The sequence below is a fragment of the Coffea arabica genome, chromosome 6c (assembly GCF_036785885.1).
Source record: "Coffea arabica cultivar ET-39 chromosome 6c, Coffea Arabica ET-39 HiFi, whole genome shotgun sequence".
Taxonomy (NCBI): domain Eukaryota; kingdom Viridiplantae; phylum Streptophyta; class Magnoliopsida; order Gentianales; family Rubiaceae; genus Coffea; species Coffea arabica.
This window is the reverse complement of record NC_092320.1, coordinates 16,523,131-16,546,097: the sequence shown is the minus strand read 5'-3', so window position 1 is coordinate 16,546,097 and position 22,967 is coordinate 16,523,131. Positions and strand designations below refer to the sequence as shown.

The 22,967-nt window shown below is 33.8% G+C and overlaps 3 protein-coding genes across 3 annotated transcripts; 1 reads left to right on the top strand and 2 right to left on the bottom strand.

Moving 5' to 3' along the window:
- Positions 1-301: 301 nt before the first annotated feature.
- Positions 302-1,718, bottom strand: LOC140008508 (senescence-specific cysteine protease SAG39-like). Its single transcript, XM_072053138.1, has 2 exons — positions 1,203-1,718; positions 302-1,095 (listed from the first exon to the last, which is right to left on the bottom strand). The coding sequence occupies exons 1-2, from the start codon at positions 1,636-1,638 to the stop codon at positions 518-520; spliced, it is 1,014 nt and encodes a 337-aa protein (XP_071909239.1). The 5' UTR covers positions 1,639-1,718; the 3' UTR covers positions 302-517.
- A 7,493-nt stretch (positions 1,719-9,211) lies between these two features.
- LOC140008507 (senescence-specific cysteine protease SAG39-like) lies at positions 9,212-10,628 on the bottom strand. Its single transcript, XM_072053137.1, has 2 exons — positions 10,113-10,628; positions 9,212-10,005 (listed from the first exon to the last, which is right to left on the bottom strand). The coding sequence occupies exons 1-2, from the start codon at positions 10,546-10,548 to the stop codon at positions 9,428-9,430; spliced, it is 1,014 nt and encodes a 337-aa protein (XP_071909238.1). The 5' UTR covers positions 10,549-10,628; the 3' UTR covers positions 9,212-9,427.
- Positions 10,629-15,972: 5,344 nt separating this feature from the next.
- Positions 15,973-17,156, top strand: LOC140008642 (senescence-specific cysteine protease SAG12-like). The gene is made up of 2 exons (XM_072053478.1): positions 15,973-16,255; positions 16,363-17,156. The coding sequence occupies exons 1-2, from the start codon at positions 15,973-15,975 to the stop codon at positions 16,938-16,940; spliced, it is 861 nt and encodes a 286-aa protein (XP_071909579.1). The 3' UTR covers positions 16,941-17,156.
- Positions 17,157-22,967: the final 5,811 nt, after the last annotated feature.

Here is a 22,967-nt window from a genome sequence, read left to right as displayed (position 1 = left end):
GAACGGACCAAACCGTACAAAAACACAATTGTATTGAGTCATTGTCCAAATTTATATATACGCGAGCAACACGATATTTATCAAGGTATTTTGTTAGGATAGTCTAGCGAGTTCTTATGCACCAACTCTTCTGACTTGCGCGATTATTGGTTACTCAAGAATTCTTTCCCGTTATTATGAATTCTTCCTTTCCAGTTAGACTGGTAATATTTCTTTTCTCAGCATATATGGGCAGCACCAAAAAAAAAAAAAAAGACTATTCCTCCAAAAAAAAAATAATAAATAAAGAAGAAGATCATACTTCACTAAAGAGACCAAACACCATTTATTCAGGCAAAAACAAGAAACAATACATGTTAAGCTGATAAAGGCTATATGAGATACGTAATAAAAGGCACTGCATCACAAGACAAGATGCTAGTTTCATGCTTATAACATCAGACCGTGATATATAGAAAAAGCAGAATTGCTTTCTAATTAATGAAGCACCAGCAATTATTTCAACATTTAAACTATTCTAAGCAGTGGGATAAGAAGCCTGGCTGGCGATGCCACAAAGGCCTTCTGGAGCACCAGTGTCTCTCTGAAGGCGCATGTACCCATCCTCACCCCAGCTAGTTCCCCAGGAATTCTTAACCAACCAATACTTGGTTCCATCCTCACTTGTACCGTATCCAACTAGTGTCACGGCATGGTCCAAGTTATTCCCACAATCGCCGGAGAAAACGCCGCTTTGATAGTTTTTGAAGTCCATGCCGCTGCCTTCAATGCCAACTGATACGGGTTGTTTAGACACGGCCTGCAGAAGAGCATCCTCGTTATTCTGAGGGACATCTTCATAACTTGTGATCCGGACAGCTCCTTGGTCGTTATTGCAAGTGCCATCAGCTCCTTGATATGGGTACTCGGATTCAGTGGCGAGGCCATTGCTAGCAATGAAATTAAATGCTTCATCCATGCGACCTCCACTGCAGCCATGATTACTACTGGTATCACAGTCAACAAGCTGTTGCTCAGACAGCGAGGTTAGCTGACCGGCTTTGAGTTTATGAATTCCTTCTACGGCTGCAACAGCTGAAAATGCCCAACAACATCCTGCATTTTCATTATCCAAAGGGGTTTTTCATCCTAATTAGCCCAACTTCATATAGACATTTTGGCATGGAAAGCATATACTAATGGTGGTCAAATATTGGACTTACCACAAGCTGCCTGGTCCTTGACTCCAGTGACAGCACCTTTCTGTCTCCAGTCCGTGGAAGGCGGAGCGTCACTGACATCTGCATACCTGAATGAAGTTCCTTGAGATACGTCTTTCCTTGGTTTGTAGTTGTACCCAGTGCTGGCTGATAGGAACTCTTCGTTTGTCAGGTCAGCAAATCGGTTAATGCCCAACACGTAAGACTTGTTCCCAGCCTTGTTGAAGGCCTCAATGTACTCCACAGTTTCCTTGAAAATCTTGAATCGCTTTGCCTTCTCTGCCTCATCCTTGTAAACCCGTCCGTGTTCAACCATCCACTGCTCGTGCTTTTCAGTCAATGAGGCTTCATCCAAGCTGCGGGCCGTAGCTTGAGAAGCCAACATCGCCAGCAGTAAGAATGCGGCAGTAACCAGCATAGAATTGAATGTCCAAGCCATTGTTTGATTAAGAGCTCAAAGAAACAAGTGAATGGAAGAATCTGAGAGTATAAAGCCAATAAATTATGGTGCAAAAGATTTGAATGGGAAGCCACACTGCTTCCATTCAGAATACCAGCTAGCTATTTATAGATTTCAGTTCGGAAAGCTGAGTTAATTATGACCAAATTTCCATCGTTTTGGTCCTAGAAACTCTGGCAAAATTATGCCCTAGATTGATGGGCAATCAGAAGCTCGGTTGGCATGCGTGAGCGTTGGTTTTGGGGCAGACGTAGGAAGTATTTGTGATACTCTTTATCAAACTATTAAGAATTAGTTATATGTGATACTCTTTAGTGAATGGTCTATTTAGAAACAACTTTATTCCCCTTTTCTTCTAATGAAACCTATCCTGAAATTATGCACTATTTCTTACTTAGACATTTGTACCTTATGCTCTTGCAGTTTATCTTATATTTAAGTAATTGAAGAAATATGAAACTAAAAAATAATATAATATATTGAAAAGCGGTGAGGTGTCTTAAAATAAAAAATGTTTGCATCTTTCACATTTGGAAACATCTATATATGACTACACTAATATCAAATCAGGTGATGCAATGTATCCAAAAATTGGAGTTTTGAATGCAACGTTCAAAATAAACACGAGTTAAGGGTATAATTCAACTTGATTTTTTTAGGTAAATAATAAAGAAAAGTACAACAGATGGGGATGGCAAACCCGTCTATTGTCCTCATCAAAAGCAAAGGATACTTCACGGGGACATGATTCAATAAACACAAAGTATCTATCCAGATTACATCCCAGTATAGCTAGTGGTGCATCAGCACATCCCAGAATCACTTTAGTTGAACAAGAAGATGCCATCGAAGTCTATGCAGCAAGTCCAGTCGGAGAAGTTGATAAACTGCCGGAGTTCATTCTTCCCCGTCGAACACTCTTGTGCTCCGCGATTGGTAAGGGTAAGGACAAAAATTGATGGCTGTTCAAGACCTGTAATGAGCAAGACCTCAGTAATTTGTAAACCAAGAAGCTGATTCGCTAATGAAGTCTATGCGGCAAGTCTTGCAGAAGAAGTTGATGAAGTTTCGATCGGAGTTCAATCTGCCCCGCGGAACATTCAAGTGCCGCCGCAATTTGTGTAAGGATTAGGACAGCAGAAGTTGATGGCTGTTAAAGAAATGTAAAGACCGGGACCTCAAGTAATTTACTGCAGTGTAACGGCGAAGACCTCGAAATTCATGTCCCATGCAGCAATTTCTGTGGAATTGATAAAGTCTCCATTAGAGTTCCGTTCGGAACATGCCAATGGCGGAGTCAGGACCCTAGAGTTAGGGCGTCAATTTACGATAGCACGATAATAGTAGAGTTTAAAACCAATAAATATGTCCATCTTAAAAATTCATACTCTCCTATGGTAAATATACTTTTTTTTAATTTAAATTGCGCTTAAAATTTATAGTGAAAATTACCTTTGAATTAACATTTTTGGTAAGTCTAACACTCTTGTGAAGGGTGATGATTATAATTTTTTAATTATTTTTGGGAGCTATGTATGATAGGAAAGGGATTTTTTAAAATTTTAGAAGGGCAAATAAGTAACGATATTAGAAATTTCTGAACTTTCTAAGCTTAAAACATAATTTTCTCAAAATTGAGGGGGTGCAATTGTTCTCCCTCAACTATATGTGGCTCCACCGCTGAAACATGCAAGTGCGACCGCGGTTACTAAGGCCGACTTGCAAGGACTAGAGCAGCAAAATGTCACGCAGAGAGTGAATTAAGTACCGAACTTTATTTTAGTTTTAGTCTATTTGAGTAAATTCCTAGGGTTGAAAGAGAAATGAAATTACTTGATTCTCAAAATCATCTCCATGAGAAAAGAGTTTGGTTTGCTAACTAATCAAGTTAATTATAAATAGTATTTTGTGCTCAGTAAAATTTTAAATTTAACTTGAACTTGATTCAATCAGCATAAAACTTGAAATTTATGTGTAAAAAAACTCAAGTTACTATAAATTGATTCAAGCTTGACTTGATTAAAGGTTATTTTAGTTCAATTTTTTGATAAGCAAATATGCCAAATTTGAACGTATTGCTGAACACATTAAAATAAATAAACAAAATTAAACACTGAAGTGTTTGGGTTGAGTAGACTCATTTACACTTGTATAAATGATGCCATTAGTAATCCTTGAAATTAAGTTCCTCGTGCTCTTAGTTAAATCCTCAACTTTTGAATGTGTCATCCTGGCTCTAATCTTTTCAATTTTCAAGCCAAATTCAAGTTTTTTTTTCCATTTTAATTGCCTTCCTTGGGTTTGACTTGATGTCAATTTAGAAAGTAGGCAAACATTTTTGCTGCCTCTTATGGTTTTATTTAAATTAATTAGTGTTTAAGGTACATAATATATGCGTGCCGGTGATTAAAATTATGATCACTTGTAAATATTTGTCACAAAAAATGTTTTTCACTTGGAAAATATTTATGGTGAGGGTTTCTTGTATTGTGTTCACTTATTTATTTGGTAGTTGCTAACGTAATTAAAATCTCTACATTAAGCTCTTAAAAATAGGAGGCTGGGGAAGCAATCAATTCACTAAATTACCCTTGAAATTATTATTTCTGTATGTGTAGAAAAGGTAAATACTCTTACTAGTGAAGATATTACAAGAAGTTTAAAAAATGGCAAATATGTACTGGCACCACATAGTGGACTCCTCCTTTGTGTATTGTGTAGACTAGGTTAGTCTAACTGTGGAAGTCACAGCCGAAAATTTTATTTTAATTCATACTCTCTTGCATAATTGCAATGTTTCTAAACTCGGACTGGCCAGTGAATCGGAGAAGGGAGCAGTTCACGGTCCGACCGACCGATTTATCGGTTCATTGATATATATATATATATATATATATATATATGCTTGCAACTTCAGTACTAAGCACTCACAGTCACAGGTCGTCACTCTACACTTGAACTTGACGACTCATGCACAATCCAACATAGTTATTGATAACTTAAGTCCTTAAAATGCATTCATCAACACAATTTAAAACTAAATTTAAGTTGAGATAATAATAAAATTTCTAAAATATATACATGAAATGGAATGATAAACATAACCAAAATTTCTAAACCAAGTTGGACTGTCTGCATCAATTAAAAAAAAAAACCACCTATTTTGTACTTGTACTCCCCCAACAAAGCAAAAAGGGTACAAACCAGAGATTTTTAAAAAAAAAAAATCGAAGAAAGAAATAATAGTTATAAAATGAAACTAAAATTAAAAAAAAAAACTAATGGAATAAATTCATACCTTGAAGACCTTCACTGGATTGGTCAATGGCACTGCCAACAAAACAAACCCCAGTCAATGATGATTGCCTGGCTTCGAGTTATCTTTATCTATAAACAAAAATAGACAAAAAAGGACGAATTCATGTAAAAAAATAAAATAAAATAAAAAAGAAACTAGATTACTAGATTAGTGCTTCTTTAGATTTCCTTCAAAATTTACCTGTGCATTACACGAACTGCAACTCTGCAACTGAGCCAAAGAAATCATACAAAAATAGTTCAATTCATGGCCGAAAGGCTAAAAGGAGAAGAGGGAAAAGAAGATAGAGGAGGATGAGCCGATGAGGAAGTAAAGCAAAACAAAGAAATAAGAGCCGACGTGTCTTAGTCGCTAGTGCTGGGGTTTCTCTTTTTTAATTTAATTTTTAGTTTTTCACTAAATAAGTTAAGTAGATTTATACACAAAATACGTTTGTCCTGTGGTTGTAGTCTAACGGTAAGAAATCCTTCTTGTTGCCTTAAGGATTACGGTTCAAATCTTAGTGGTTGCATTCTTGAAATTGTTTTCATTTGAAAATTTTTAAAACTGCCGGTTCACTGTCTAAACGAGGATTAGGGTTCAAATCTTAGTGGTTGCATTCTTGAAATTGTTTTCATTTGAAAATTTTCAAAACCGCCGGTTCATTGTCTAAACGATTTTTCACAGTTTGTCCAGTTCACTTGGTTTCTAACGATTTTTCATTAATCTCCGGTTTTAGCATTAGACCGGACCGTTGAAATGTCCGGTTTGCAGTGCAGTCCAATTCTGAAAACATTGCATGATTGTGGTACCAATTAGCTGAAAACAACCGATTTGAGGAACACTTATGGAGATAATTTTACACAATGAATTGTAAGGTAACGGAAGAAAATCAAAGACTCAAAATCTTAACCCCTTAACTAGTCTCCATTATTACGTTGGCAGATCCATAACATATTGTAACTGTAACTACTTGGCTAACTAAATCAAGACTGTCGGGCATACTCTCCAAGCCCAGACAACTAGATGTAATCGAGAGTTTGCTAAAAATGCTTAAAAACTATAATTTTTTTTCTTGTTATCAAATACATTTGAATATGTTAATATCTAAATTCATTAACTTTAAATGCTAAATTGGGGTTTTCAAAAAAGGCCTAAGTTTTTTTTATGTACTATCAGTCAGTGTTTTCAGAACCGGACCGGACCGGCCGGTTCAACCGGTTGGACCGCGAACCGGACAGGCCAACGGTCCGGTCTAGAGCTAAACCCGGAGAGTAGTCAAGAACCGCTGGAAACCGGATGACTCGGACGAACCGGAAAAACCCGCTTAGACCGTGAACCGGCGGTTTTTGAAACTTTTCAAAATGAAATTCCAAATTGTAGCTGCCAAGAGTCAAACACCAAACCTTGTGTTTGTTATAAGAAGCCCTTACCACTGAGCCATAGGCAGCGGACATGATTATTTTGTGCAAATATCTACTTAACTTATTAAATGAAAAACTAAAAACACCCTAAACCTAAGATACATCAAACTTATTTCTTTGTATATAAAACATATATAAATGCAAAGATAGTAATAATTGTTAGTATATGTATATATATAATAAATTAGGTGTATTAAATGTGTTAGGACAACCGTTAAAAAAATCCTTTAATAAAATAGCTTTTTCAAATTATTTTTTAAATTTTTGTAGAAAATGTACGACAACGATTTAATATGTGTAGAATAAAAATAATCAAGAAATAAATTTGTGAAAAAATAAAAAATTAAAAAAAATGACAATCTAATTTGGTAACTAAATTGAATTGTTTAGATAAGTTATTGTTTTCAAAAATTTTAATTACATCAAAAACACTTGTGCTTTACATCACAAATATATTGTTGGTATATCTATGTTTGTTAATGTACTCCCCTTGATTATTAATGTAATCCCCTTGATTTTTTAATTTGTGAAAATAAATAAAAATACTTAGACTTTTAATTTCAGTTACAATCTCACAATAAAATAATGGTTGAAATGCAATAATAGATAGAAAGATTGAGTAGGGATATTCTTGCTCAATTGACATTGTAGACAAGTATTTAGGAAAAAAATTGATAAGTAATTATTATTTTAAAAAATATTTATAATTACATTGTACACATTCGTACTTTACATCATGACTCCTTGATTTTTTTTTTTAATTTGTGTGAATAAACAAAATACTTAAAAATTTTAATTTCAATTACAATCTCAAAACAATATCGTAGGTAGTAACATTGAATAAGGATATTGTTACCTAACTGACTGGTAAATAAATATTAAATAAGGGAACATTGATAAATAATTGGGCGCTAATAACAATTTTCTAGTGGACAAAAAATGTGAATATGGAGAATTTTTTTTCTTTCCAATGAATATGGACTGAGTGAGAAAGTCAAATGGCCGAATTGAAAACACAAATTTGAAAAAAGTTAAAAAAGAATTATTTTTTTAACCCAAATTATTTAATGCTACAACCACTCACTTTTATCTCATTTTTTGTTTCTTATCAAGTTTGCATTTCTATTTTCGATTCTCTTGACTTCCTTCGAACTCCAAACTTTCTTTTTTAAATTGCAATCTCTAAATCCCAGAGGCATAAATTTAAAATTTAAGTTTACAATGTCAAATCCTCATAGACGTGAATTTTGTATAATTTCAAAATATTGTGATATTTTTTGGATAGATTTAAGATTATTTTGGTAGATATAATTGAAATTGAAATGAAATTTATTTGTTTTAACTTATAATTTAAAAAATTTATTTTTGAAAATCCAAGTTATTCAAAAATAGTAAACTTTTCATCATATAAAGTTTTAAATTAGTCTATTGCATGTCTTATTTTGTGCATATATATATTTATATAAATTATTTTTAAAAAAATTCATTGAACCGAGGTTGAACCGGTCCGACCGGTTGAACCTCGACCCTTTCACTTCGCCGGTTCAATTGACGGTCCGGGTTTTAAAACATTGCTATCAGTGTGTATTTTTTATTTTTTTTTACATTAATAGGTTTACCCTTCTTGCTAATTTTTTTTCTTAAGGTAGGGGAAAAATTCAAAAACATATTAGTTAAAGAGTAAGTTTTTATACATTGAATCTTAAACCTCATCCTTCTTGCTAATTTTTTCAAAGGCAAGGAAAAATTCAAGAAAATATTAGTTAAAGAGTAAGTTTTTTATACACTATCAGTGAACAATTTTTTTTTCTTTTTACACTAGAAGATTCACCCTTCTTGCTAATTTTTTTAAGGTAGGGAAAAAACTCAAGTTACATATTAGTTACAAAGTAAGTTTTTTGATGCAATGCATTGTCAGTATATAATTTTTTTTTTTTTTACACTAGAAGATTCACCCTTCTTGCTACTTTATCTCAGGGCAAGGAAAAATTCAATAGCATATTAGTTAAAGGGTAAGTTTTTAATACATTGTTAGTGTACAAATTTTTTCATAATAGCATATTCACCTTTCTTCCTAATTTTTTTGTCAAGGCAAGGAAAACTTCAACAACATATTAGTTAAAGAGTAAATTTTTTATATACTGTCAGTGAACATTTTTTTTACACTAGCATATTTAGATCATGCCATATAATATAAATTCAAATTTGGGATTCAAATCATTCACATATGTGATGCATTTATAACTACTAGTGTTTAAAAAATCACTACACACATGTGATGCACTTAAGAAGTTTATGAGGAATTTATCTGTGTGGTTGTTTTCTTAAGCACCGACTCTAGTGAATTATATGGAGAGGGCTAGTGCAGTCAGGTACAGTTCAGTCCGGTTATTGTATTTATTATATTATTTGATGCGTAATTACATTACATTATTGTATTCAAGATAAAATTAATATATATGAATAAAATATTCAACATAGTACAATATTATGATGTATGTGTACACTACAAATTTAAACATGTACACTGAACGGACCAAACCGTACAAAAACACAATTGTATTGAGTCCTTGTCCAAATTTATATATACGCGAGCAACACGATATTTATCAAGGTATTTTGTTAGGATAGTCTAGCGAGTTCTTATGCACCAACTCTTCTGACTTGCGCGATTATTGGTTACTCAAGAATTCTTTCCCGTTATTATGAATTCTTCCTTTCCAGTTAGACTGGTAATATTTCTTTTCTCAGCATATATGGGCAGCACCAAAAAAAAAAAAAAAGACTATTCCTCCAAAAAAAAAATAATAAATAAAGAAGAAGATCATACTTCACTAAAGAGACCAAACACCATTTATTCAGGCAAAAACAAGAAACAATACATGTTAAGCTGATAAAGGCTATATGAGATACGTAATAAAAGGCACTGCATCACAAGACAAGATGCTAGTTTCATGCTTATAACATCAGACCGTGATATATAGAAAAAGCAGAATTGCTTTCTAATTAATGAAGCACCAGCAATTATTTCAACATTTAAACTATTCTAAGCAGTGGGATAAGAAGCCTGGCTGGCGATGCCACAAAGGCCTTCTGGAGCACCAGTGTCTCTCTGAAGGCGCATGTACCCATCCTCACCCCAGCTAGTTCCCCAGGAATTCTTAACCAACCAATACTTGGTTCCATCCTCACTTGTACCGTATCCAACTAGTGTCACGGCATGGTCCAAGTTATTCCCACAATCGCCGGAGAAAACGCCGCTTTGATAGTTTTTGAAGTCCATGCCGCTGCCTTCAATGCCAACTGATACGGGTTGTTTAGACACGGCCTGCAGAAGAGCATCCTCGTTATTCTGAGGGACATCTTCATAACTTGTGATCCGGACAGCTCCTTGGTCGTTATTGCAAGTGCCATCAGCTCCTTGATATGGGTACTCGGATTCAGTGGCGAGGCCATTGCTAGCAATGAAATTAAATGCTTCATCCATGCGACCTCCACTGCAGCCATGATTACTACTGGTATCACAGTCAACAAGCTGTTGCTCAGACAGCGAGGTTAGCTGACCGGCTTTGAGTTTATGAATTCCTTCTACGGCTGCAACAGCTGAAAATGCCCAACAACATCCTGCATTTTCATTATCCAAAGGGGTTTTTCATCCTAATTAGCCCAACTTCATATAGACATTTTGGCATGGAAAGCATATACTAATGGTGGTCAAATATTGGACTTACCACAAGCTGCCTGGTCCTTGACTCCAGTGACAGCACCTTTCTGTCTCCAGTCCGTGGAAGGCGGAGCGTCACTGACATCTGCATACCTGAATGAAGTTCCTTGAGATACGTCTTTCCTTGGTTTGTAGTTGTACCCAGTGCTGGCTGATAGGAACTCTTCGTTTGTCAGGTCAGCAAATCGGTTAATGCCCAACACGTAAGACTTGTTCCCAGCCTTGTTGAAGGCCTCAATGTACTCCACAGTTTCCTTGAAAATCTTGAATCGCTTTGCCTTCTCTGCCTCATCCTTGTAAACCCGTCCGTGTTCAACCATCCACTGCTCGTGCTTTTCAGTCAATGAGGCTTCATCCAAGCTGCGGGCCGTAGCTTGAGAAGCCAACATCGCCAGCAGTAAGAATGCGGCAGTAACCAGCATAGAATTGAATGTCCAAGCCATTGTTTGATTAAGAGCTCAAAGAAACAAGTGAATGGAAGAATCTGAGAGTATAAAGCCAATAAATTATGGTGCAAAAGATTTGAATGGGAAGCCACACTGCTTCCATTCAGAATACCAGCTAGCTATTTATAGATTTCAGTTCGGAAAGCTGAGTTAATTATGACCAAATTTCCATCGTTTTGGTCCTAGAAACTCTGGCAAAATTATGCCCTAGATTGATGGGCAATCAGAAGCTCGGTTGGCATGCGTGAGCGTTGGTTTTGGGGCAGACGTAGGAAGTATTTGTGATACTCTTTATCAAACTATTAAGAATTAGTTATATGTGATACTCTTTAGTGAATGGTCTATTTAGAAACAACTTTATTCCCCTTTTCTTCTAATGAAACCTATCCTGAAATTATGCACTATTTCTTACTTAGACATTTGTACCTTATGCTCTTGCAGTTTATCTTATATTTAAGTAATTGAAGAAATATGAAACTAAAAAATAATATAATATATTGAAAAGCGGTGAGGTGTCTTAAAATAAAAAATGTTTGCATCTTTCACATTTGGAAACATCTATATATGACTACACTAATATCAAATCAGGTGATGCAATGTATCCAAAAATTGGAGTTTTGAATGCAACGTTCAAAATAAACACGAGTTAAGGGTATAATTCAACTTGATTTTTTTAGGTAAATAATAAAGAAAAGTACAACAGATGGGGATGGCAAACCCGTCTATTGTCCTCATCAAAAGCAAAGGATACTTCACGGGGACATGATTCAATAAACACAAAGTATCTATCCAGATTACATCCCAGTATAGCTAGTGGTGCATCAGCACATCCCAGAATCACTTTAGTTGAACAAGAAGATGCCATCGAAGTCTATGCAGCAAGTCCAGTCGGAGAAGTTGATAAACTGCCGGAGTTCATTCTTCCCCGTCGAACACTCTTGTGCTCCGCGATTGGTAAGGGTAAGGACAAAAATTGATGGCTGTTCAAGACCTGTAATGAGCAAGACCTCAGTAATTTGTAAACCAAGAAGCTGATTCGCTAATGAAGTCTATGCGGCAAGTCTTGCAGAAGAAGTTGATGAAGTTTCGATCGGAGTTCAATCTGCCCCGCGGAACATTCAAGTGCCGCCGCAATTTGTGTAAGGATTAGGACAGCAGAAGTTGATGGCTGTTAAAGAAATGTAAAGACCGGGACCTCAAGTAATTTACTGCAGTGTAACGGCGAAGACCTCGAAATTCATGTCCCATGCAGCAATTTCTGTGGAATTGATAAAGTCTCCATTAGAGTTCCGTTCGGAACATGCCAATGGCGGAGTCAGGACCCTAGAGTTAGGGCGTCAATTTACGATAGCACGATAATAGTAGAGTTTAAAACCAATAAATATGTCCATCTTAAAAATTCATACTCTCCTATGGTAAATATACTTTTTTTTAATTTAAATTGCGCTTAAAATTTATAGTGAAAATTACCTTTGAATTAACATTTTTGGTAAGTCTAACACTCTTGTGAAGGGTGATGATTATAATTTTTTAATTATTTTTGGGAGCTATGTATGATAGGAAAGGGATTTTTTAAAATTTTAGAAGGGCAAATAAGTAACGATATTAGAAATTTCTGAACTTTCTAAGCTTAAAACATAATTTTCTCAAAATTGAGGGGGTGCAATTGTTCTCCCTCAACTATATGTGGCTCCACCGCTGAAACATGCAAGTGCGACCGCGGTTACTAAGGCCGACTTGCAAGGACTAGAGCAGCAAAATGTCACGCAGAGAGTGAATTAAGTACCGAACTTTATTTTAGTTTTAGTCTATTTGAGTAAATTCCTAGGGTTGAAAGAGAAATGAAATTACTTGATTCTCAAAATCATCTCCATGAGAAAAGAGTTTGGTTTGCTAACTAATCAAGTTAATTATAAATAGTATTTTGTGCTCAGTAAAATTTTAAATTTAACTTGAACTTGATTCAATCAGCATAAAACTTGAAATTTATGTGTAAAAAAACTCAAGTTACTATAAATTGATTCAAGCTTGACTTGATTAAAGGTTATTTTAGTTCAATTTTTTGATAAGCAAATATGCCAAATTTGAACGTATTGCTGAACACATTAAAATAAATAAACAAAATTAAACACTGAAGTGTTTGGGTTGAGTAGACTCATTTACACTTGTATAAATGATGCCATTAGTAATCCTTGAAATTAAGTTCCTCGTGCTCTTAGTTAAATCCTCAACTTTTGAATGTGTCATCCTGGCTCTAATCTTTTCAATTTTCAAGCCAAATTCAAGTTTTTTTTTCCATTTTAATTGCCTTCCTTGGGTTTGACTTGATGTCAATTTAGAAAGTAGGCAAACATTTTTGCTGCCTCTTATGGTTTTATTTAAATTAATTAGTGTTTAAGGTACATAATATATGCGTGCCGGTGATTAAAATTATGATCACTTGTAAATATTTGTCACAAAAAATGTTTTTCACTTGGAAAATATTTATGGTGAGGGTTTCTTGTATTGTGTTCACTTATTTATTTGGTAGTTGCTAACGTAATTAAAATCTCTACATTAAGCTCTTAAAAATAGGAGGCTGGGGAAGCAATCAATTCACTAAATTACCCTTGAAATTATTATTTCTGTATGTGTAGAAAAGGTAAATACTCTTACTAGTGAAGATATTACAAGAAGTTTAAAAAATGGCAAATATGTACTGGCACCACATAGTGGACTCCTCCTTTGTGTATTGTGTAGACTAGGTTAGTCTAACTGTGGAAGTCACAGCCGAAAATTTTATTTTAATTCATACTCTCTTGCATAATTGCAATGTTTCTAAACTCGGACTGGCCAGTGAATCGGAGAAGGGAGCAGTTCACGGTCCGACCGACCGATTTATCGGTTCATTGATATATATATATATATATATATATATATATGCTTGCAACTTCAGTACTAAGCACTCACAGTCACAGGTCGTCACTCTACACTTGAACTTGACGACTCATGCACAATCCAACATAGTTATTGATAACTTAAGTCCTTAAAATGCATTCATCAACACAATTTAAAACTAAATTTAAGTTGAGATAATAATAAAATTTCTAAAATATATACATGAAATGGAATGATAAACATAACCAAAATTTCTAAACCAAGTTGGACTGTCTGCATCAATTAAAAAAAAAAACCACCTATTTTGTACTTGTACTCCCCCAACAAAGCAAAAAGGGTACAAACCAGAGATTTTTAAAAAAAAAAAATCGAAGAAAGAAATAATAGTTATAAAATGAAACTAAAATTAAAAAAAAAAACTAATGGAATAAATTCATACCTTGAAGACCTTCACTGGATTGGTCAATGGCACTGCCAACAAAACAAACCCCAGTCAATGATGATTGCCTGGCTTCGAGTTATCTTTATCTATAAACAAAAATAGACAAAAAAGGACGAATTCATGTAAAAAAATAAAATAAAATAAAAAAGAAACTAGATTACTAGATTAGTGCTTCTTTAGATTTCCTTCAAAATTTACCTGTGCATTACACGAACTGCAACTCTGCAACTGAGCCAAAGAAATCATACAAAAATAGTTCAATTCATGGCCGAAAGGCTAAAAGGAGAAGAGGGAAAAGAAGATAGAGGAGGATGAGCCGATGAGGAAGTAAAGCAAAACAAAGAAATAAGAGCCGACGTGTCTTAGTCGCTAGTGCTGGGGTTTCTCTTTTTTAATTTAATTTTTAGTTTTTCACTAAATAAGTTAAGTAGATTTATACACAAAATACGTTTGTCCTGTGGTTGTAGTCTAACGGTAAGAAATCCTTCTTGTTGCCTTAAGGATTACGGTTCAAATCTTAGTGGTTGCATTCTTGAAATTGTTTTCATTTGAAAATTTTTAAAACTGCCGGTTCACTGTCTAAACGAGGATTAGGGTTCAAATCTTAGTGGTTGCATTCTTGAAATTGTTTTCATTTGAAAATTTTCAAAACCGCCGGTTCATTGTCTAAACGATTTTTCACAGTTTGTCCAGTTCACTTGGTTTCTAACGATTTTTCATTAATCTCCGGTTTTAGCATTAGACCGGACCGTTGAAATGTCCGGTTTGCAGTGCAGTCCAATTCTGAAAACATTGCATGATTGTGGTACCAATTAGCTGAAAACAACCGATTTGAGGAACACTTATGGAGATAATTTTACACAATGAATTGTAAGGTAACGGAAGAAAATCAAAGACTCAAAATCTTAACCCCTTAACTAGTCTCCATTATTACGTTGGCAGATCCATAACATATTGTAACTGTAACTACTTGGCTAACTAAATCAAGACTGTCGGGCATACTCTCCAAGCCCAGACAACTAGATGTAATCGAGAGTTTGCAAAAATGCTTAAAAACTATAATTTTTTTTCTTGTTATCAAATACATTTGAATATGTTAATATCTAAATTCATTAACTTTAAATGCTAAATTGGGGTTTTCAAAAAAGGCCTAAGTTTTTTTTATGTACTATCAGTCAGTGTTTTCAGAACCGGACCGGACCGGCCGGTTCAACCGGTTGGACCGCGAACCGGACAGGCCAACGGTCCGGTCTAGAGCTAAACCCGGAGAGTAGTCAAGAACCGCTGGAAACCGGATGACTCGGACGAACCGGAAAAACCCGCTTAGACCGTGAACCGGCGGTTTTTAAAACTTTTCAAAATGAAATTCCAAATTGTAGCTGCCAAGAGTCAAACACCAAACCTTGTGTTTGTTATAAGAAGCCCTTACCACTGAGCCATAGGCAGCGGACATGATTATTTTGTGCAAATATCTACTTAACTTATTAAATGAAAAACTAAAAACACCCTAAACCTAAGATACATCAAACTTATTTCTTTGTATATAAAACATATATAAATGCAAAGATAGTAATAATTGTTAGTATATGTATATATATAATAAATTAGGTGTATTAAATGTGTTAGGACAACCGTTAAAAAAATCCTTTAATAAAATAGCTTTTTCAAATTATTTTTTAAATTTTTGTAGAAAATGTACGACAACGATTTAATATGTGTAGAATAAAAATAATCAAGAAATAAATTTGTGAAAAAATAAAAAATTAAAAAAAATGACAATCTAATTTGGTAACTAAATTGAATTGTTTAGATAAGTTATTGTTTTCAAAAATTTTAATTACATCAAAAACACTTGTGCTTTACATCACAAATATATTGTTGGTATATCTATGTTTGTTAATGTACTCCCCTTGATTATTAATGTAATCCCCTTGATTTTTTAATTTGTGAAAATAAATAAAAATACTTAGACTTTTAATTTCAGTTACAATCTCACAATAAAATAATGGTTGAAATGCAATAATAGATAGAAAGATTGAGTAGGGATATTCTTGCTCAACAGTTTATCAACTTCTCCGACTGGACTTGCTGCATAGACTTCGATGGCATCTTCTTGTTCAACTAAAGTGATTCTGGGATGTGCTGATGCACCACTAGCTATACTGGGATGTAATCTGAACAAGTCTTACGTGTTGGGCATTAACCGATTTGCTGACCTGACAAACGAAGAGTTCCTATCAGCCAGCACTGGGTACAACTACAAACCAAGGAAAGACGTATCTCAAGGAACTTCATTCAGGTATGCAGATGTCAGTGACGCTCCGCCTTCCACGGACTGGAGACAGAAAGGTGCTGTCACTGGAGTCAAGGACCAGGCAGCTTGTGGTAAGTCCAATATTTGACCACCATTAGTATATGCTTTCCATGCCAAAATGTCTATATGAAGTTGGGCTAATTAGGATGAAAAACCCCTTTGGATAATGAAAATGCAGGATGTTGTTGGGCATTTTCAGCTGTTGCAGCCGTAGAAGGAATTCATAAACTCAAAGCCGGTCAGCTAACCTCGCTGTCTGAGCAACAGCTTGTTGACTGTGATACCAGTAGTAATCATGGCTGCAGTGGAGGTCGCATGGATGAAGCATTTAATTTCATTGCTAGCAATGGCCTCGCCACTGAATCCGAGTACCCATATCAAGGAGCTGATGGCACTTGCAATAACGACCAAGGAGCTGTCCGGATCACAAGTTATGAAGATGTCCCTCAGAATAACGAGGATGCTCTTCTGCAGGCCGTGTCTAAACAACCCGTATCAGTTGGCATTGAAGGCAGCGGCATGGACTTCAAAAACTATCAAAGCGGCGTTTTCTCCGGCGATTGTGGGAATAACTTGGACCATGCCGTGACACTAGTTGGATACGGTACAAGTGAGGATGGAACCAAGTATTGGTTGGTTAAGAATTCCTGGGGAACTAGCTGGGGTGAGGATGGGTACATGCGCCTTCAGAGAGACACTGGTGCTCCAGAAGGCCTTTGTGGCATCGCCAGCCAGGCTTCTTATCCCACTGCTTAGAATAGTTTAAATGTTGAAATAATTGCTGGTGCTTCATTAATTAGAAAGCAATTCTGCTTTTTCTATATATCACGGTCTGATGTTATAAGCATGAAACTAGCATCTTGTCTTGTGATGCAGTGCCTTTTATTACGTATCTCATATAGCCTTTATCAGCTTAACATGTATTGTTTCTTGTTTTTGCCTGAATAAATGGTGTTTGGTCTCTTTAGTGAAGTATGATCTTCTTCTTTATTTATTATTTTTTTTTTGGAGGAATAGTCTTTTTTTTTTTTTTTGGTGCTGCCCATATATGCTGAGAAAAGAAATATTACCAGTCTAACTGGAAAGGAAGAATTCATAATAACGGGAAAGAATTCTTGAGTAACCAATAATCGCGCAAGTCAGAAGAGTTGGTGCATAAGAACTCGCTAGACTATCCTAACAAAATACCTTGATAAATATCGTGTTGCTCGCGTATATATAAATTTGGACAAGGACTCAATACAATTGTGTTTTTGTACGGTTTGGTCCGTTCAGTGTACATGTTTAAATTTGTAGTGTACACATACATCATAATATTGTACTATGTTGAATATTTTATTCATATATATTAATTTTATCTTGAATACAATAATGTAATGTAATTACGCATCAAATAATATAATAAATACAATAACCGGACTGAACTGTACCTGACTGCACTAGCCCTCTCCATATAATTCACTAGAGTCGGTGCTTAAGAAAACAACCACACAGATAAATTCCTCATAAACTTCTTAAGTGCATCACATGTGTGTAGTGATTTTTTAAACACTAGTAGTTATAAATGCATCACATATGTGAATGATTTGAATCCCAAATTTGAATTTATATTATATGGCATGATCTAAATATGCTAGTGTAAAAAAAATGTTCACTGACAGTATATAAAAAATTTACTCTTTAACTAATATGTTGTTGAAGTTTTCCTTGCCTTGACAAAAAAATTAGGAAGAAAGGTGAATATGCTATTATGAAAAAATTTGTACACTAACAATGTATTAAAAACTTACCCTTTAACTAATATGCTATTGAATTTTTCCTTGCCCTGAGATAAAGTAGCAAGAAGGGTGAATCTTCTAGTGTAAAAAAAAAAAAAATTATATACTGACAATGCATTGCATCAAAAAACTTACTTTGTAACTAATATGTAACTTGAGTTTTTTCCCTACCTTAAAAAAATTAGCAAGAAGGGTGAATCTTCTAGTGTAAAAAGAAAAAAAAATTGTTCACTGATAGTGTATAAAAAACTTACTCTTTAACTAATATTTTCTTGAATTTTTCCTTGCCTTTGAAAAAATTAGCAAGAAGGATGAGGTTTAAGATTCAATGTATAAAAACTTACTCTTTAACTAATATGTTTTTGAATTTTTCCCCTACCTTAAGAAAAAAAATTAGCAAGAAGGGTAAACCTATTAATGTAAAAAAAAATAAAAAATACACACTGATAGCAATGTTTTAAAACCCGGACCGTCAATTGAACCGGCGAAGTGAAAGGGTCGAGGTTCAACCGGTCGGACCGGTTCAACCTCGGTTCAATGAATTTTTTTAAAAATAATTTATATAAATATATATATGCACAAAATAAGACATGCAATAGACTAATTTAAAACTTTATATGATGAAAAGTTTACTATTTTTGAATAACTTGGATTTTCAAAAATAAATTTTTTAAATTATAAGTTAAAACAAATAAATTTCATTTCAATTTCAATTATATCTACCAAAATAATCTTAAATCTATCCAAAAAATATCACAATATTTTGAAATTATACAAAATTCACGTCTATGAGGATTTGACATTGTAAACTTAAATTTTAAATTTATGCCTCTGGGATTTAGAGATTGCAATTTAAAAAAGAAAGTTTGGAGTTCGAAGGAAGTCAAGAGAATCGAAAATAGAAATGCAAACTTGATAAGAAACAAAAAATGAGATAAAAGTGAGTGGTTGTAGCATTAAATAATTTGGGTTAAAAAAATAATTCTTTTTTAACTTTTTTCAAATTTGTGTTTTCAATTCGGCCATTTGACTTTCTCACTCAGTCCATATTCATTGGAAAGAAAAAAAATTCTCCATATTCACATTTTTTGTCCACTAGAAAATTGTTATTAGCGCCCAATTATTTATCAATGTTCCCTTATTTAATATTTATTTACCAGTCAGTTAGGTAACAATATCCTTATTCAATGTTACTACCTACGATATTGTTTTGAGATTGTAATTGAAATTAAAATTTTTAAGTATTTTGTTTATTCACACAAATTAAAAAAAAAAATCAAGGAGTCATGATGTAAAGTACGAATGTGTACAATGTAATTATAAATATTTTTTAAAATAATAATTACTTATCAATTTTTTTCCTAAATACTTGTCTACAATGTCAATTGAGCAAGAATATCCCTACTCAATCTTTCTATCTATTATTGCATTTCAACCATTATTTTATTGTGAGATTGTAACTGAAATTAAAAGTCTAAGTATTTTTATTTATTTTCACAAATTAAAAAATCAAGGGGATTACATTAATAATCAAGGGGAGTACATTAACAAACATAGATATACCAACAATATATTTGTGATGTAAAGCACAAGTGTTTTTGATGTAATTAAAATTTTTGAAAACAATAACTTATCTAAACAATTCAATTTAGTTACCAAATTAGATTGTCATTTTTTTTAATTTTTTATTTTTTCACAAATTTATTTCTTGATTATTTTTATTCTACACATATTAAATCGTTGTCGTACATTTTCTACAAAAATTTAAAAAATAATTTGAAAAAGCTATTTTATTAAAGGATTTTTTTAACGGTTGTCCTAACACATTTAATACACCTAATTTATTATATATATACATATACTAACAATTATTACTATCTTTGCATTTATATATGTTTTATATACAAAGAAATAAGTTTGATGTATCTTAGGTTTAGGGTGTTTTTAGTTTTTCATTTAATAAGTTAAGTAGATATTTGCACAAAATAATCATGTCCGCTGCCTATGGCTCAGTGGTAAGGGCTTCTTATAACAAACACAAGGTTTGGTGTTTGACTCTTGGCAGCTACAATTTGGAATTTCATTTTGAAAAGTTTTAAAAACCGCCGGTTCACGGTCTAAGCGGGTTTTTCCGGTTCGTCCGAGTCATCCGGTTTCCAGCGGTTCTTGACTACTCTCCGGGTTTAGCTCTAGACCGGACCGTTGGCCTGTCCGGTTCGCGGTCCAACCGGTTGAACCGGCCGGTCCGGTCCGGTTCTGAAAACACTGACTGATAGTACATAAAAAAAACTTAGGCCTTTTTTGAAAACCCCAATTTAGCATTTAAAGTTAATGAATTTAGATATTAACATATTCAAATGTATTTGATAACAAGAAAAAAAATTATAGTTTTTAAGCATTTTTAGCAAACTCTCGATTACATCTAGTTGTCTGGGCTTGGAGAGTATGCCCGACAGTCTTGATTTAGTTAGCCAAGTAGTTACAGTTACAATATGTTATGGATCTGCCAACGTAATAATGGAGACTAGTTAAGGGGTTAAGATTTTGAGTCTTTGATTTTCTTCCGTTACCTTACAATTCATTGTGTAAAATTATCTCCATAAGTGTTCCTCAAATCGGTTGTTTTCAGCTAATTGGTACCACAATCATGCAATGTTTTCAGAATTGGACTGCACTGCAAACCGGACATTTCAACGGTCCGGTCTAATGCTAAAACCGGAGATTAATGAAAAATCGTTAGAAACCAAGTGAACTGGACAAACTGTGAAAAATCGTTTAGACAATGAACCGGCGGTTTTGAAAATTTTCAAATGAAAACAATTTCAAGAATGCAACCACTAAGATTTGAACCCTAATCCTCGTTTAGACAGTGAACCGGCAGTTTTAAAAATTTTCAAATGAAAACAATTTCAAGAATGCAACCACTAAGATTTGAACCGTAATCCTTAAGGCAACAAGAAGGATTTCTTACCGTTAGACTACAACCACAGGACAAACGTATTTTGTGTATAAATCTACTTAACTTATTTAGTGAAAAACTAAAAATTAAATTAAAAAAGAGAAACCCCAGCACTAGCGACTAAGACACGTCGGCTCTTATTTCTTTGTTTTGCTTTACTTCCTCATCGGCTCATCCTCCTCTATCTTCTTTTCCCTCTTCTCCTTTTAGCCTTTCGGCCATGAATTGAACTATTTTTGTATGATTTCTTTGGCTCAGTTGCAGAGTTGCAGTTCGTGTAATGCACAGGTAAATTTTGAAGGAAATCTAAAGAAGCACTAATCTAGTAATCTAGTTTCTTTTTTATTTTATTTTATTTTTTTACATGAATTCGTCCTTTTTTGTCTATTTTTGTTTATAGATAAAGATAACTCGAAGCCAGGCAATCATCATTGACTGGGGTTTGTTTTGTTGGCAGTGCCATTGACCAATCCAGTGAAGGTCTTCAAGGTATGAATTTATTCCATTAGTTTTTTTTTTTAATTTTAGTTTCATTTTATAACTATTATTTCTTTCTTCGATTTTTTTTTTTTAAAAATCTCTGGTTTGTACCCTTTTTGCTTTGTTGGGGGAGTACAAGTACAAAATAGGTGGTTTTTTTTTTTAATTGATGCAGACAGTCCAACTTGGTTTAGAAATTTTGGTTATGTTTATCATTCCATTTCATGTATATATTTTAGAAATTTTATTATTATCTCAACTTAAATTTAGTTTTAAATTGTGTTGATGAATGCATTTTAAGGACTTAAGTTATCAATAACTATGTTGGATTGTGCATGAGTCGTCAAGTTCAAGTGTAGAGTGACGACCTGTGACTGTGAGTGCTTAGTACTGAAGTTGCAAGCATAATATATATATATATATATATATATATATCAATGAACCGATAAATCGGTCGGTCGGACCGTGAACTGCTCCCTTCTCCGATTCACTGGCCAGTCCGAGTTTAGAAACATTGCAATTATGCAAGAGAGTATGAATTAAAATAAAATTTTCGGCTGTGACTTCCACAGTTAGACTAACCTAGTCTACACAATACACAAAGGAGGAGTCCACTATGTGGTGCCAGTACATATTTGCCATTTTTTAAACTTCTTGTAATATCTTCACTAGTAAGAGTATTTACCTTTTCTACACATACAGAAATAATAATTTCAAGGGTAATTTAGTGAATTGATTGCTTCCCCAGCCTCCTATTTTTAAGAGCTTAATGTAGAGATTTTAATTACGTTAGCAACTACCAAATAAATAAGTGAACACAATACAAGAAACCCTCACCATAAATATTTTCCAAGTGAAAAACATTTTTTGTGACAAATATTTACAAGTGATCATAATTTTAATCACCGGCACGCATATATTATGTACCTTAAACACTAATTAATTTAAATAAAACCATAAGAGGCAGCAAAAATGTTTGCCTACTTTCTAAATTGACATCAAGTCAAACCCAAGGAAGGCAATTAAAATGGAAAAAAAAACTTGAATTTGGCTTGAAAATTGAAAAGATTAGAGCCAGGATGACACATTCAAAAGTTGAGGATTTAACTAAGAGCACGAGGAACTTAATTTCAAGGATTACTAATGGCATCATTTATACAAGTGTAAATGAGTCTACTCAACCCAAACACTTCAGTGTTTAATTTTGTTTATTTATTTTAATGTGTTCAGCAATACGTTCAAATTTGGCATATTTGCTTATCAAAAAATTGAACTAAAATAACCTTTAATCAAGTCAAGCTTGAATCAATTTATAGTAACTTGAGTTTTTTTACACATAAATTTCAAGTTTTATGCTGATTGAATCAAGTTCAAGTTAAATTTAAAATTTTACTGAGCACAAAATACTATTTATAATTAACTTGATTAGTTAGCAAACCAAACTCTTTTCTCATGGAGATGATTTTGAGAATCAAGTAATTTCATTTCTCTTTCAACCCTAGGAATTTACTCAAATAGACTAAAACTAAAATAAAGTTCGGTACTTAATTCACTCTCTGCGTGACA

Coding starts and splice junctions, on each gene's coding strand:
- LOC140008508 (XM_072053138.1), bottom strand. CDS start 1,638: ATGGCTTGGACATTCAATTCTATGCTGGTTACTGCCGCATTCTTACTG. Junction 1,096..1,202: donor CAAGGACCAGGCAGCTTGTG/GTAAGTCCAATA, acceptor ATGAAAATGCAG/GATGTTGTTGGGCATTTTCA.
- LOC140008507 (XM_072053137.1), bottom strand. CDS start 10,548: ATGGCTTGGACATTCAATTCTATGCTGGTTACTGCCGCATTCTTACTG. Junction 10,006..10,112: donor CAAGGACCAGGCAGCTTGTG/GTAAGTCCAATA, acceptor ATGAAAATGCAG/GATGTTGTTGGGCATTTTCA.
- LOC140008642 (XM_072053478.1), top strand. CDS start 15,973: ATGGCATCTTCTTGTTCAACTAAAGTGATTCTGGGATGTGCTGATGCA. Junction 16,256..16,362: donor CAAGGACCAGGCAGCTTGTG/GTAAGTCCAATA, acceptor ATGAAAATGCAG/GATGTTGTTGGGCATTTTCA.